The sequence below is a fragment of the Oculina patagonica genome, chromosome 9 (assembly GCF_052425735.1).
Source record: "Oculina patagonica isolate OP01 chromosome 9, crgOcupat, whole genome shotgun sequence".
NCBI classification, from domain to species: Eukaryota; Metazoa; Cnidaria; class Anthozoa; order Scleractinia; family Oculinidae; genus Oculina; species Oculina patagonica.
In genome coordinates this window covers 8,553,967-8,569,135 of record NC_135766.1, presented here as the reverse complement: position 1 = coordinate 8,569,135, position 15,169 = coordinate 8,553,967, and the positions used below count along the sequence as shown (strand labels likewise).

The 15,169-nt window shown below is 32.4% G+C and overlaps 1 protein-coding gene and 1 long non-coding RNA gene across 2 annotated transcripts in view; one reads left to right on the top strand and one right to left on the bottom strand.

Annotated features, from left to right (window-relative positions):
- Positions 1-15,169, bottom strand: part of LOC144665824 (uncharacterized) — a 259,439-nt gene that overhangs the window by 39,897 nt on the left and 204,373 nt on the right. The gene's annotated exons all lie outside the window — the stretch shown is intronic.
- The window catches only part of LOC144665686 (uncharacterized), a 69,541-nt gene that overhangs the window by 42,969 nt on the left and 11,403 nt on the right, over positions 1-15,169 (top strand). Inside the window, exon 9 of the mRNA XM_078526973.1 lies at positions 1-108. This exon is cut by the window's left edge and continues 126 nt beyond it. Coding sequence (XP_078383099.1) covers positions 1-108 — 108 coding nt within the window. The remainder of the gene's footprint in view (positions 109-15,169) is intronic.

Sequence of the window (15,169 nt, the reverse complement as noted above, 5' to 3'; positions counted from 1 at the left end):
GCTGGAATTCCAGGACCTTCCACACAAAATGCGACGGGAAACCCAATACAGTAACTGTCATCAAAAAGGACCAATACGTGTTTGGAGGATTCACGGACATTCCTTGGGGTATGAATGCACAATAAACACAATTAAATTAATTAAACTTAGCTTATTTTAATTTTCGCAATGAAGTGACAGAGTTAAAGAGTATTTAGACTTGGCTTATTTTAATTTTCGAAGAGTTAAAATCGAGTATTTTCCTGATTTCCATGTAATTTAAGAGCTGTAATTATATGGTGCACGTACGTTCATAGAACATAGTATGTAAATAGAACTTACTCTTTCGATCCACCAACCCCACTAATTTAGCTGAAAACATCTTACTTACATACAGAAAAGTCTTTAGTCTGCAACCCAGGTATTGTTTTGCCCATTCGATAGCTCCTTTTTTTAAATTTCATCATGGATATAGCATACGGACGTAAGTTATGCTGAATGCGGTATCTTGGAAAACTTTATATTGTATGACTTACCGCTGACACGAACAAAAAATAATCCATTGAAAGTAGTATAGGAGTTGGGGGTACGAGATCATAAAAATTTTTATAATCTCTTACATCCCCAACTCCTATACTACTGCACAGCACTGGAATCAAAAATGAAATCAAAAATAGAATCAAAAATGAAACCAAACCTCGAAGCCAAACTGAAAACCAAAATGGAATCAAAACTGAAAACCAAGCCTGAAAAACCAACCCTAGGTCAACCTTAGGATCAAAATAAAAAAATCTCTTATACCTTTTTCAAAATTTTGGATACAGTGCGTTTAAACAAGCCTTGAAATCATAACTGAAATATGAATCTGGAAAACCAAGCGAAGCAGATTTTAATGAGTCCGGCACCGCAGATCGTAAGATCGAGGAGGGGGATGGGACGAATGTTAAAAAATCACAAGGCCTTGGTGGGTGAAAAAGCTTCGTAAGAAGCTTTTCGGGCCTTGTTTTATGATGTTTTTGAAATTTATTTCAAAAATCACCTTATTTAAAAAATGCTCTTATACTCTTTTTTAAAAATCTTGCATCTTAGTGCGTTTAAACAAGCCTTGTTATCATAACTTTAATATCAATCTGGAAAACCAAGCGAAGCCGAGTTTTATGATGTTTTTGAAATTTATTTCAAAATCTCTTATACTCTTTTTTAAAAATCTTGCATCTTAGTGCGTTTAACAATGAACGTCTTATATTACATTTTCAATATAATATTTTTGTATTTTTATCAGATTTTTGAACATGTTTTTATGTAGGATCATATTTGATATAATACCGAGATCAGTACAAATGTTAACTAATCTATTTGATTGTTCCTTTTCACTTAATTGTAAGAAAAGTGTATTGTCTTTAATGCAATGTTTTTCTATGATATTCATCATCTCAACGAATTTTTCTTTGATGTAATTTGATGTCATTATAATATTTATTATACATTATTTTTTATATCATTTATACAGTGCGTTTAATCTGATTTTTTGTTGTAAATGATGCTGTTATTAATATGCTTTTGTGTCAAAAGATGTCTCCATTTACCGGATAATTTATAGTTATAATTATTGCAAATGACACAAAACCATTCCTTTTTAGATGCATATAAAGTCTTGGACCTTCTTTTTGCATCCATCTTGTCTTTTTCAGTAAAATATCTTCGAACTTCAACCATTTATATATATACTTTAGAAATTTTTATATATTTTTAACCGACAGTTATGGTAAATTTTTAATGTTATATATTTCTTGTGATTCGTTATTTTTTATATATATTTATGACTTTTTTAAAATTATGGTGATTAATATTTTATAGTTCAAGGTTAAACATCTGCATTATTGTCATGGTTTCATAATATTTGGTTCAATACAATAGATTCGAATGTTCTATTGTTTATATTAACTAACCAATCATATTACAATAAACTTTTATACAAACTTTTATATAAACGTTTGTCATAAAATAAACTTTTATTCTCAGAATTGATTCAAGATGCCTAAGTCAATAAGCACGAATTTTATATATGTTGTAGATCCTTCATTGGTATCCAACTATTAAAATCATCATTATATCCTTTCCACTTCACTAAAGCTTGTTTCTTCTTATAATCCCTCCGAATGACTTTATCAATTCTGAATACGTCCTGTTTTGCTTTTAACAGTTCAGGTTCATAAAAACTTCCTTGTATGTCTTCATTATTGAGATCTTTCAATTTGTAAGTAATAGGATTAGTGTATTGTATCTTATCGATGGTAAAAATTTCTTCTGTCCAGTTTGGCGTGTACCCTTTATCGAAAATATTTCTTTTATACTTCGATATTCGAACCTTATCACCTATTTTGAATTTCGGTTTCTGTTTTGATGTTTTCATATCACCGTATAAATTGAAATATACTAAGCCTTCATTCTTTTTCCTCGATGCTTCTACGGGTGTCATTTTAATGCTTGAGTGTTTGGTATTATTATACTGTTTTATCAGCTTGGGTAGCATATCGATGTACGTCGTATTACCTTGAGCAGTGAATTGTTTCCACATTCGGGTTTTAATTGTTCTATTCCATCGTTCGCATACGCTACTTTTCTCTTCATTTTCGGTTGAGTATAGTGTTATACCATTCTTTTCCAAAAGCTCCTTCATATTTTTATTGTAATACTCTTTCCCTTTATCAGTCCAAAGATATTGTGGTTTACGCCCCTCTTTGAATATTGTTTTGAATGCTTGAGTTACTGTTTCACCTTTTTTGTCTTTCAAAGGCACTATCCAACCATATTTACTGAAAACATCCAGTACCATGAGAAGATATCTGTAGCCTTTGTTCCATTTACTAAACTGTTGCATTTCAACCAAATCCGAACACCATATTTCGTCAATATGATTCACAATAACACGCCGTCGAGTAAAGTTCCTCTTTATTTGCGTGTGTAATTCATCAGCTAATTTTTCTTGCCAGTTTTCTTCACCCGACGGCTTTTTACGTTTTTTGACTTCTTTTTTTTATACCCATACCTACTTTCGATTTACCAGCTATTATATTTCGAGCCAAAGCATGTCCCCATTGCCTGTCTTTCCATGGTATTGCGTCTAAGGATTTAACCATTTTCCTGTCTGCTTCATTTTTGCACTTTACTTGATCTTTTGAGGGTTTATTTGCACATACGCTGTAATCTACATCATGTTGCATGATGACAGCATCTGTTTTTCCAGTTGGTTTTTCATATATCTCAAGTATTTTACCAGTTTTTGGATCCCATTTTACCTGTTTCTCAAGAGGATTCCCAGGACCGGTATAATTATGGCCGGGCATAACAAAACCCTCTTTTGGTGCTACTTTTAAAATAGCTTTATGGATATCGATACCTTTTCCCTTTTTGTAGTAATCAACATTGTCTTTTACACCTTTGAGAGCTTGCCCTGCTAAAAGTCTTGCCATTGAAGCAAAGCTAGGTGATGGAGTTACGAAATTTGATGCTACATAGGCTATTTTATCAACAGTAGAAGGGGGTTTATAACGTGCAAGAGCTCCACCACTTTGACTTTTGACAAATTTAGTTTTAATGATTCCACATTCAACACATCTACATTTAAGCATTAAACGTCCATTTTTGGTTTTAACATATTTTTCACTTTCTGGTACGCATTCTGTCTGTTTCTTTTGTTTAACACAATATGATTTAACCATTATATATATATTGATTAGATATTAATCGCAATAATGATTAATCCATTTACCGTTTTTATATTCACTGTAATTGCATTTTGGATCGGTATTTTCGTGAGCATACGAACCTGCTGGCTTCCAAAAACTCTTTGTTTGAATACCGCTACGAGGGTTTACCATGCCTTTCGCAAAATCACCTCGCCAAAATTTTTTAAATAAATCCTTATCACCACCGGTAATACCCATTATGAAGCTTGCAACGTCTTGTGATTGTTTGAACCCGGGTATCTTTTCGCCGACCTTATTGTTAATCGTTTCACCAACTCCTTGCCCCTTTTTCTCACTGACAAATTTGGTTTTAATGATTTTGCATTCTAAGCAAACGCAACGCAACATAAGTCTTCCGTTCTTTGATCTTACATATTGTTCAGAATTAGGTACACAATTTGTTATTTTTTTTTGTTTCACACAATACGATTTTACCATTATATATATATAAGTTATATATTTCTGAAATAATGTTGAATGAATTTCTCATTCTTCATTGTGTCATATATGTCAAACACTTTCAATAAATTATAATACGATTTCCCCTTATTCATTTCGTTGAGAAAGTATAGACAAAAGTATCCGCAGGTGGTAGTCTTTATGCTCTGTATCTGATTGTTTTGATGTATCAATGTTAAATTCTTCTTTTTTGCGTGATCGACTATTTCTTGAAATGGAGGCATACCGAAACTATCAAAATAATTGATAGCGTTATCTTTTACATAAGTTGCAACCCAATGACTTCCGCTCATATAGGATGGTTCAAGATTATAAATGAATAATCCTAATTTGTGATTATGTGGAACGGTCTCATCTCTCATTAGTACATCTTTTATTGGTATATTCAAATACTTACACCATTGTATGAGATCAAAATTACTCATGGGTATATTCTTATGAAATTTTGGCTTGATTACTTTTTTTTGGGTTTTGAAATCTTTTTTTTTGAAATATAATTTGGAAGAACTAATCCCCCAGTTTTGAGAAATTTATTATATTGATCCCAAGAACCAATGAATGGTGGCGGTCTGTAAGATAATGCATTTCTCTTATTTGGTAGTTTGATTTTACCCCCGTCTTTTTTCGTTGTTGTGTCATGAGTTGTTGATTTGTTAGTTGTTGACCTTCTTGATCTTGTTTGCGTTTTCGGAGCACTAATTCCAATCATTGGAAAACCAATTCGCGGTGCCCCATGACCGACCCTAATGACCTTTCGAATTTGTGCCTTTGAGATGTTTAAATCAGATCCAACACCTAACTTCTTAGCCTTATTCAATTTATTGATTTGTCGTTGAGTTAGCATTAAACTGTCATTGCCAGTCAGATCTGAATTGCTTAAGCGAATTGTAATTTCACTTTTATTTCTATAAGCAGTCAAAAGCTTCCTTCGCTGTCCTTCTGATAGATTAACTTTATGAGAGTGATAAGTTGTCATTACTTGTATATATACTACGTTATATAATTTCTTGTTTATAAAACGTATACAAAATAAAATGGTTTATACATAATATTCAATTGATTGATTTATACAATAACCAGCTCATTACCCACCTTGTCAATGACGATTGTCTCATCATAAAGAACGATGGCATGGACGTTGAAAGGACTATCTCCCGCACTATTAGCGTTTAGTTTATATCTGAATATCAACTGCTTTGGGTCTCTAGTTACTCGCTCTGCTTGATATGATAAATCAAAAAAGATAATAGGATAGAGAGAGTTGTAATTTGCCAAGTTGAGTTGTGTACCGCTGTTGTAATCATTCTTTCTCATACCATAAGACATTAAATCATTGAAGATCCTAACTTTGGACTCACTATCATATTCGGTCTCAGGATAAAACACTCCGTTGCCGTATTCCAATCGGCATGTTGTCAAATAACTACCATTCCCACGGTCAAGATTGATATTGTAGGTATCAAATTCATAGGGATTTTCATCTGCATTGTTTGATTTAGCTCGTTGTAGATATACAAAGATAGCCTTAACATTATCAATACTGGATGATATCTGGAAGAATCCACTGCTATTCGTTGGTGCGGAAACCTCATACATTTCGCGCATATACGTCCAAGTGTTCTTTACCAAGAAGGAACTAACAAACTTATCATATAGGCTGTCCTTTGGAGTCAATTTTGGGACCCATAGAAGGAATCTATTAAGGACCACTCGTCCATCAGCTACATCATCGGCCTTTTTAAGTAATTCGGCGTCATTCTGTAACTGTATATTGAATTGGAGTTGCATTGGGAGTAACATTCGACCTTCCAGCTCTTCAAAGAAACTGTAACGATTTAGAGGTATAACAACATTGACATCATTGAGACCTGTCGTCAAAAGTCGCCTAGCCTCAAACCCTGCATTCTGATTAGCATTTGCTATCCTATGGTCGGTATCTAGATACCAAAGACTATTTTTTGCTACTGAACGACTAAAATCGTCACTATATTCGAGGAGATTCTTAACGAAAGTAACTTTATGGAGATTATCGGTATCATAAACGATTTTTCCTGCTGATTTAATCATCATGTGGGCAATCAATGAATGTGCTCCATTAATAACTGTGATACGATTCGCCCCCGTGGTTGCTCCATCAGCTAACATTTGCACCTGAAATTGCACCTCGAAATACGCATTATACCAATCGTAGAATGAACTTCTATCGTTAATCGTGAACTTATAGCCGTTTTTAAGTTGGTGCTGACCGTTAGCTGGGACTCGAATTACATCATCGAGTTGAAATCGAACCAACTCATATCTCTGTAAGTATTCGCTTGTTCTAAAAGACATATATTATTATGTTACATAATTTTGCAATTATGTACCAATTTTTTTAATCATTTTATTCATTTTACTCAACGCCTTCTTTTTACACCTGATCCTGATATTAATCTATTAATGATCATATCAGTACTTTCATTTTTCTGTTGGTGTCTGACAGGTGAGGCATTTACTTTCTGTAAGATTGGGGATAGTGACTTTTGCCCAGCATTTCCCTTCCTCATATTCCTTAGCCTTTCCATTATAAGGTCTCCGGCTTTTTCTGATGCCCTTTTACCCAGTTTATCACCTGCATGAGAAATACCTGATTTTATTGCCTTCTTACCTAAGGGCTTGACAATTTTTTTAACAACAGACGACATAACACTCTTCATCGGTTTGAAAATGTTATCAACGATAATCCCTGACCCTTTGTGCTTATATACAAATTTACCAAATTTTGGATGGTAAAACCTCTTGAATTCATATGGTTTCATTATATACTATTATGTTATATTATTCTATCCTTTTCAAAATTAATGAAAAAGACGTATCCGCTCCATTCAGGTTAATTAACCGTCTCTTCCCATCTGTGATGTATATTCGAATGCTACTTATCTGTTGCTTATTAACCGGGTTATATGTGACCCTACGAGGCTCGATTGTAAACGAATAACTCGGCTGTAGTACGCTGGTCGAAAAAGTATAAATGATATCCGACTCTTCGCCATCGACTAAAGAAGTATTGACTAGATCGCAATGTACATTTAATATATCGGTATCTTGGCTTAGATTTGGGACTCTTGGACCAATATTAACCGCATCCTTTAATACCTTTTTATCAAACCCTATAAGGTCGTTGAAATTGCTATGCGTCAAATCAAGTTGATAATTTTGAGATAAAGTGATTGTGACTCGGAATGTTGTTGAATCAAAATCAATAGAGATGGGATATATAGGGTTATCATCATCCCCCGTCTTAGTAATCTCTTTAATATATTCATCAAATTCAGAATAATTCCAAACACCTGCAGGGAAAGTTATGTCTTCAAATTTATTCCCATTATCTGAACTATATTTAATCAGCTGATTACCATATGAGGGATTTACATTAAACCATGTAAATGACATGTTAATAATACGATTGAGACCTATCATATATTGGTAATTGCTATCCAATGTTATAGGCCTGTTGAATTTAGTTGTAAAATTTTGAGGAGTGTTATTCCCTTGATTTTTAACACTATATGATGATAATACTAACTCACGATCCATATATATAATACAGTTACATAAATTAGACTTTAAAGTACAGATTATATATCTGTTTATATTGTTGTTTATTTATAGTAGACCTTTTTAAAAGTGTGTCTAATATAGCGACTCCCATATTTCGCATTTTAACTGATGTGTTTCCTGCGTTTATTGAACCGATGATCAATTCCAATTTTTTGAGAAGCTGTTTTACATCGTTAAAAAATATAACATTTCCACCTTTCTGATTTTTTCGAATACCAGAACCTTTTATCGTTTTGGCTTTACTTTCGTAATGATTGATGTAGTCATTTAATGCAACTCTTGCATTGCTTATTCTCTTATTTTTAATCTGTCTTTCCGCTTCAGATATAGTTCCCCTATTATATTCTTTAGTAACATTCGCCTTGAAACCTTTCAATTGTCTCCGTTTATATTTGGCTTTCTCTAAAATCTTATTAAGATAGTTCTTGGTTTTCTTTGGTGTCATTTCAGGCTGATCTAATTTCATTTGCACTACATCATAATCGTCGATACCAACGTCTTCTAGTATTTCACTTACTTCATCATCAGCATCTAAAGCATAATCAATTTCATCCTCATCGTATTCAGGAGGTAATTCATCTTCATATTCAGGAAAATATTGGGGATCAACATAAATCTCCTTATTTCCTTCTAAAAGATCTTTTAAAGATTCTTCATATGTTGGTGGTTTCGGTACAATCTGTTTTTCATTTTGTGGCATTACAGGCTCATCAAATAAATTATCTACGTCCATATCCTCAAAAGGATCAACTTCAGGATAGTAATCTGGAGCTTCCATTTCACCTCTCATCCCCTTTTTGACACGATTTTTGGGTACTTTTGCTATCTGCAAATTACTTTTAATTACATCATCTAATTTACTTGTCACTGGTTTGAATACCTTCGAAAATGACTCTTGGCTTGTCTGCTGACCGATATTATTTTGTGTGATTGCATTTTTAACATAATTGATTTTATCGCCCAAATCAGATTTACTCTTTGCAAGCTCTTTCCATCTAAGTAAACTCATTTTATTTTATATTATTACGTTACATAAAAAATGAAAATTGAATATAAAAATCAACATTTAACATAGCGTTTAACACCTTGTTGAACACCGTGTTTAACACCTTGTTGAACTGAAAATAATATACCCATATAATATAATGAGAATACCGAATTATGACACTGAAGACGATATGGCCTCAAACTTTAGACAACTATACGATTTCATGCCAAATCAATGTTTCCGGATGTTGATTTCTTCTCCCTGCGGTTGGGGTAAAACCAACCTTTTACTTGATATGATATACCGGCTTTTGTTTTATGATAAAATATATCTTTATGGGCAAAAATCTTCAGCAATCGAAATATCAACATCTTTTCAATACCTTTGAACCCATTAGTCAAGAGGCTGGTTATCCTGTTATTGAAGCAAGTAATGATAAAATAATACCGCTTGGAAAAATATCAGATGAAGGCTCCAAAAAATCGTCATCTTTGACGATTATCTCAATACGGGATCAAAACCAATGAAAGCGAAATACGCGACTATTTTACAAAAGCAAGAAATAAAAATTGCAGTTGCATTTATTTAACTCAAAGCTATTATAATACCGATAAAACAATCAGATTAAATTGTACACATCACTGTATTTTCGAATTCCCATCTAATAATGAACAAGGAGTGTAATATGCAGAGAACTTGGAATCAGTAAAAACGACTATCTCAAAAGCAACTGCAGACCCATTTAGCTTTTTATATATTGATAAGCCACGAAAATTCGTAACTAAGAATTTCAACGAAAAAATATAATATAACTGATTGATATAATATGAGTTACTCAAACGGTTTATTACAATCAAATAACACTAATATTACACCAATTAAAGGCCCTCGAGGTGAAAAGGGTGACCCAGGAGTCGGCTTTGATGTTACGCCTGAAGGTAATTTCAATTTGAACAAAAAGAGAGTAATAGGGTTAAAAACGCCTGATGACGTTGCGATTGATGATTCAATTGAAAATTATTCAAGGGATCTCGAGTACGGCCGTAAATAAACGATATCTTAACCAATTCTTCCTTAAAAAGAACAGAAATGAAACAGTGTTTGATTGTGCCGGCCTTTCATTGCAAAATACCGAAGTGTATTATCCAAGTTTATATAACGATCGATCTGTACCAAACGTAGGCTATGTTAGTGTTGAGGATAACAAAGTAAGGACTGAAATTGATACCAAACTTGCTACTAAGGCTGACAAATCGTACGCTGATAATACATATTTAACGAAGAAATCAGGAGGTGTCTTAGCTCAAAGCCTTCAAAACAAAGCAGACAAATCGTACGTTGATAACACTTTTTTAAAGAAGGTCGTAGGACGCGTTTTGACTCAAAAAATTCTAAGCAAGCTTGATATTCACGGTAGTAACATGATGCAGGCAAATCTCGATATGGACGCGCATAATATAACAAATCTAAAAAACCCAACCAATGATACAGACGCTGTAAACAAAAAATATATGCTTGATCATGTTGGTGGCAGTCATATAACTTCCGTTGGCCAAGAAAACACGTTTGCCCATATAATGGCTGATAGTATCAATCAACTAAGCGAAGAAGATGATATCAAGTTAGGCAGTTTAATCGATCATCCGAATTCATACCATAAGATCAATACGAAAGTTGTAGACAGTAAGCTGGTACTTGACAGCAATAAAGGCTACTACTCAAGCAGATTAGGTATCAATGTATATAGTTTACCAATCAATCGATACACAATGGTTTTCGAGCTATTTTTTCCAGCTGAAATAGATCATGATAGTCTAGATATCGATATTGTATCATCAATCGACAACATCGACAAATCAACTACGCGAGTTTATGATGGATATAGTCGAACAATAGCACAAATTAATAAATATCAGCAACATCCTAATAATTATCTCTATGTTGATATCGTTTTAAAGATGAAATCAGGGAACGCATATGTCCCAAAATTACAAACATATATCGTGATTTATGGAATAAAAGGTTATCAGAGTAACGTTGATCCTAGGATATACGATCAGCTATATTATGTTGAAAATGATAGAATAGCTTTCAATGCATCGATTGATATGAAAACAAAGGCTATTTATGGTATTACAGAAGGAACTACTGATGACCAAGCTGTTAATTATAAACAGTTGGTAAGTCAAATCAATATTTTCAGGACAACTTTGAAGTCTGATCTTGAATTAAAAATGATAAGAAAAGAAACATCAGTTATTATAATGAAATATTTGAGTACTTTTTTGATCTAACGGATCCCTATGAATTCATCATGTCAGATAGCAACGGAGCTGTTGTTTCTGGATTAATTGGTAATCTCGTATTTAATACCACAAAATTGTTAGAAGATTTTGATCCAAAAATGGGCTTTATGAGTGGTTTCGAAATTAATTTAAATGAAAATATCACTGAATCCAATGACTGGACTATATATATGGCATTTAAATATGACTATAAGCCCAGTGATAATAAAAGGATTAAAATTGAATTTATCGATGGTGATAGCTTTAGTTTTCCGTGGGTTAAAGTGGAGCATAATAAGCTATTCCTCGATTATGATCTAGATTCATATACAGAGCAAATTAGAGGAGGATATATAGGTAAATATATGAATCTCTGGTATACAAAGATACAGGATCAATTTAGAATCGCTGTTTGCGATAATGTTATGAGTATTGATCAAACATTTTCTGGGTTTAATATCAATACATCTAGCATTAAAATCAGTTCAGATTACTATGTACAAAGAATCGCTTTTAGTAAAACTGCATATCCGATAAATGGTAGAGAGTATCATAAAATCCAATTTTTAGATAAAACAAAGGCTGTATTCTTCGAATAAATTATCTAACTCCAACGATTTTATCTAATTAAATTATATGAAAACAGTGAAATTGGTTAGCAATATTATTGATTCTATTGAGAGATTAATTCAAAACATAAGGAAGCTGTATTACACAATAAAGAACAAGCGCAATGGTAAAATAACAAAATAATAAAGCAAAAAAATCATATATAACTAATATATATGACGAAACATCGAAAATGCATATTTACATGGAACCATATAGTCAAGCGAACTGACTGAAGAACAAATTATAGAATTGAAAGCTTATTATCAAACATATCATCGAAAATGTTGGGCTTATAAGCAGGCTGCTAAAACCTTTCAAAAAATGGAAATTATTAGGGAATTCATTGTCTATTTTATTTGCATCCGGGTCCCTAGCATCAACTATTGCTACAGGTGGTATTAGTCTGGTTGCAATCAGCACAATAGCGCTATTGATACAAGGTTGGATGCATCATCAAAATCTCGATTTAAAAATTCAAAATAGTACATATGCATATCAGAGCTACCAGCATTTACTCAACTCAATTAAAAACACGATGAGATGCGGTGATTACAATCCGTCTAGCGTCATAATTTCAATGAAAAACATTGACGATTATGTGACGGATACCTGTCCGATAATCGACAAGTACCTACGAAAATATGATAAGAAATTTATTGGATGATCCGATTTATTTTGCCAAAATTTAATGACAAAATCTCATTCCAATACAATCGATAATAGGCTAACGTTTTCTTGCTTTTGCTAATTTTGATAAATTCACAAGGTAGATTCATCATCAAAAAAAGCTGTTTAATTATGAATTTGGTTGATATAAGTCTTTTTCTACCTTTGTTTACAACAGGAATAGCGCCGGATTCGATAATATCAAACACTTTATAAATTCGATTCCTTTGATCACTAGTCAATTGTACCCTATTTTTAATACATAAATCGTTTAAAACATTCTCAACGTGATACTTCCGATGATATACCGATTTTCGCCGTATTCTATCCATATTTTCATAAAAATCAATGTACTCACTGACATAATCATAACTATGAACCAAACCGCAATTTAGACAGACATTCATACCATTTATATTTTCCATATCCTGCTTACTACAGCATTGCTCAGCATCCTTGATACCTTTTATCAATAGTTGATCGCAGAAAGGGCATATAGGTTCTTTTAAATTTTTTAATTCATCGTGGATTTCAGAATTACAAACCATTATATATATAACACACATAACTTCACGGCACAGCTGTGTTTGGCAGTAAATTTCAGAATAAACTTTTTGAGTAAACTTTTGAGTAAACTTTTGTGTAAACTTTTGTGTAAACTTTTGTGTAAACTTTTTGAGTAAAATTTGTTGAAATATGATTGGTCAATAGAAATCACACCAGATTAAAATACCTGCTGACGCGTCAGCAGGTTTTTTCGGTCAATGGTTTAGTCATTAATCATTTATAACTTATGGCTAAAACCGTAAACTGAATAATTATTTATTTAATGTTGATCTTTACGAGGTCTTCCCCGTCGTCGTTTCTGGTCTTCAGGTATACACTCTAAACGTACATGATTTTTGTCTTCATTTGATATTTCAGATCTGCTGTTAAGGTCTGAAGATAGCATTTTAATAATACAAATATTTGTTTTAAGGATGCTCTGAATACACTACATTTTATTAATGAAGGCTATATCATTCGAGCTTTCATCAGATTCTAAAAGGTGTTTGATATTTAATGTTATATCAGTCATTCTATATATATATTAAAGAAAATAATTATCTGTTTATATCTAAACGCACTATAACAGTCACATATATAAAGACAAGTTATGTAACATATATTGAAGAAGGCTATAAGGCTGGTTACACAGTATTGATATGATACTGTTATTGTTGTTGATGACAACCAATAATATTTTATTACTGGTTATTTTTAAACGCACAATATATTTATAGTAAAAGATATAAAGAAATATCATTTATAGTATAATAAGAGAAAATGGGAAGAAATTTAAAGTATGATAACGACGCTGATAGAATAAACGCTATCAAAAATTCAAAGACTAAGTATATGTTAAATAAACGATGGAAATGCGATATATGTAATTACGATAGTTCATTAGCAGCTAAATGGACACATTTGAAGTCAAAAAAACATTTCAAAAATGCTGTTTTCAAAGCAATAGAAGATGATGATAGATTTGAAATAATTGAAAATAACAATACACAATGGAAAATAAAATTATCTTATCTAATAATATGAACGAATCAGATCTAGCTAAGCTATCGAAAACCGATCTTATAAAAATAAAAAAAATAATTTTACTATAAGACACTTAAAGAAATAATAATTTCATATAGTATAAAAAATGGAAAATAAAAATATCTCATCTAATAATATGAACGAATCAGATCTAGCTAAGCTATCGAAAACCGATCTTATAAAAATGATATTATCACTAAAAGCAAACCAACCAAGAGTTTACAAACCTAGGCCCCCAATCCCAACTCCTCGTAAGAGTGTTAAACAGATGATTGATGATTATGAGGAAAATATCATTCAACCACCACTTAGAATTTAGGGATGATTATAAGCCTACACCCATGCCACGGACTATAAAAACAGCCCCACTACCATTACCAAGGACAAAGATAGAGGAAGTTGCTAAAGCTATGAAAGGCTACACAAAGTCTTTTGAAATTGGTATAAAAAATAATAAAGACCCGTTATTACAGCTTCAAAACACAAGAAAAGCTGTAGAAAATCACATAATAAAAGAGCTATCAGCAATGAAAGGTGTTAAGTTCATTGAAACGCTCAAGGTGAAATTCACTAAAATGTCTGGGGATAGTGTAATATATAAAACCGCTTATTTCAACAGTAAAGCACAGACCATAATTAATAATCTGGAAATCGTTGAATCACTACAAGCATCTAAACAACAGATATTAAATTTCGTAGCTCAATGGATATCAGAAGGCTCAGGTTGGACTATTCAATCCGTTGACAGTCATTATATCAACCTTGTGAAATATGAACCGTTAAAAGGCTCATCATATATTCAGCTACCCCAAGAACTAAGGAATAGTGCTAAGGGATTGATTAATATGAAAAATGATGATAATGAATGCTTCAGATGGTGCCATATCAGGCATTTAAATCCTCAAGATAAATACCCCCAGAGGATTAAAAAATCTGACCGGCAATATGTAGATAAACTAAATTATAAAGGGATTGAATTCCCGGCAACCACTAAGCAGTATAACAAGATCGAAAAGCAGAATGAAATCAATATTAATGTATTTGGATATGAAGACAAACAACCATATCCTATCTATGTATCAAAAGAAAAATTTGATAATCAGATGAATTTATTATTGATAACAAAAGACGAAAATAAGCATTATGTTCTAATTAAGAATTTCAACAAATTCATGTATAATCAAACAAAACATCGAGATAAGAAGCATTTCTGCATGCATTGTCTCCAGTGCTTTAGTTCT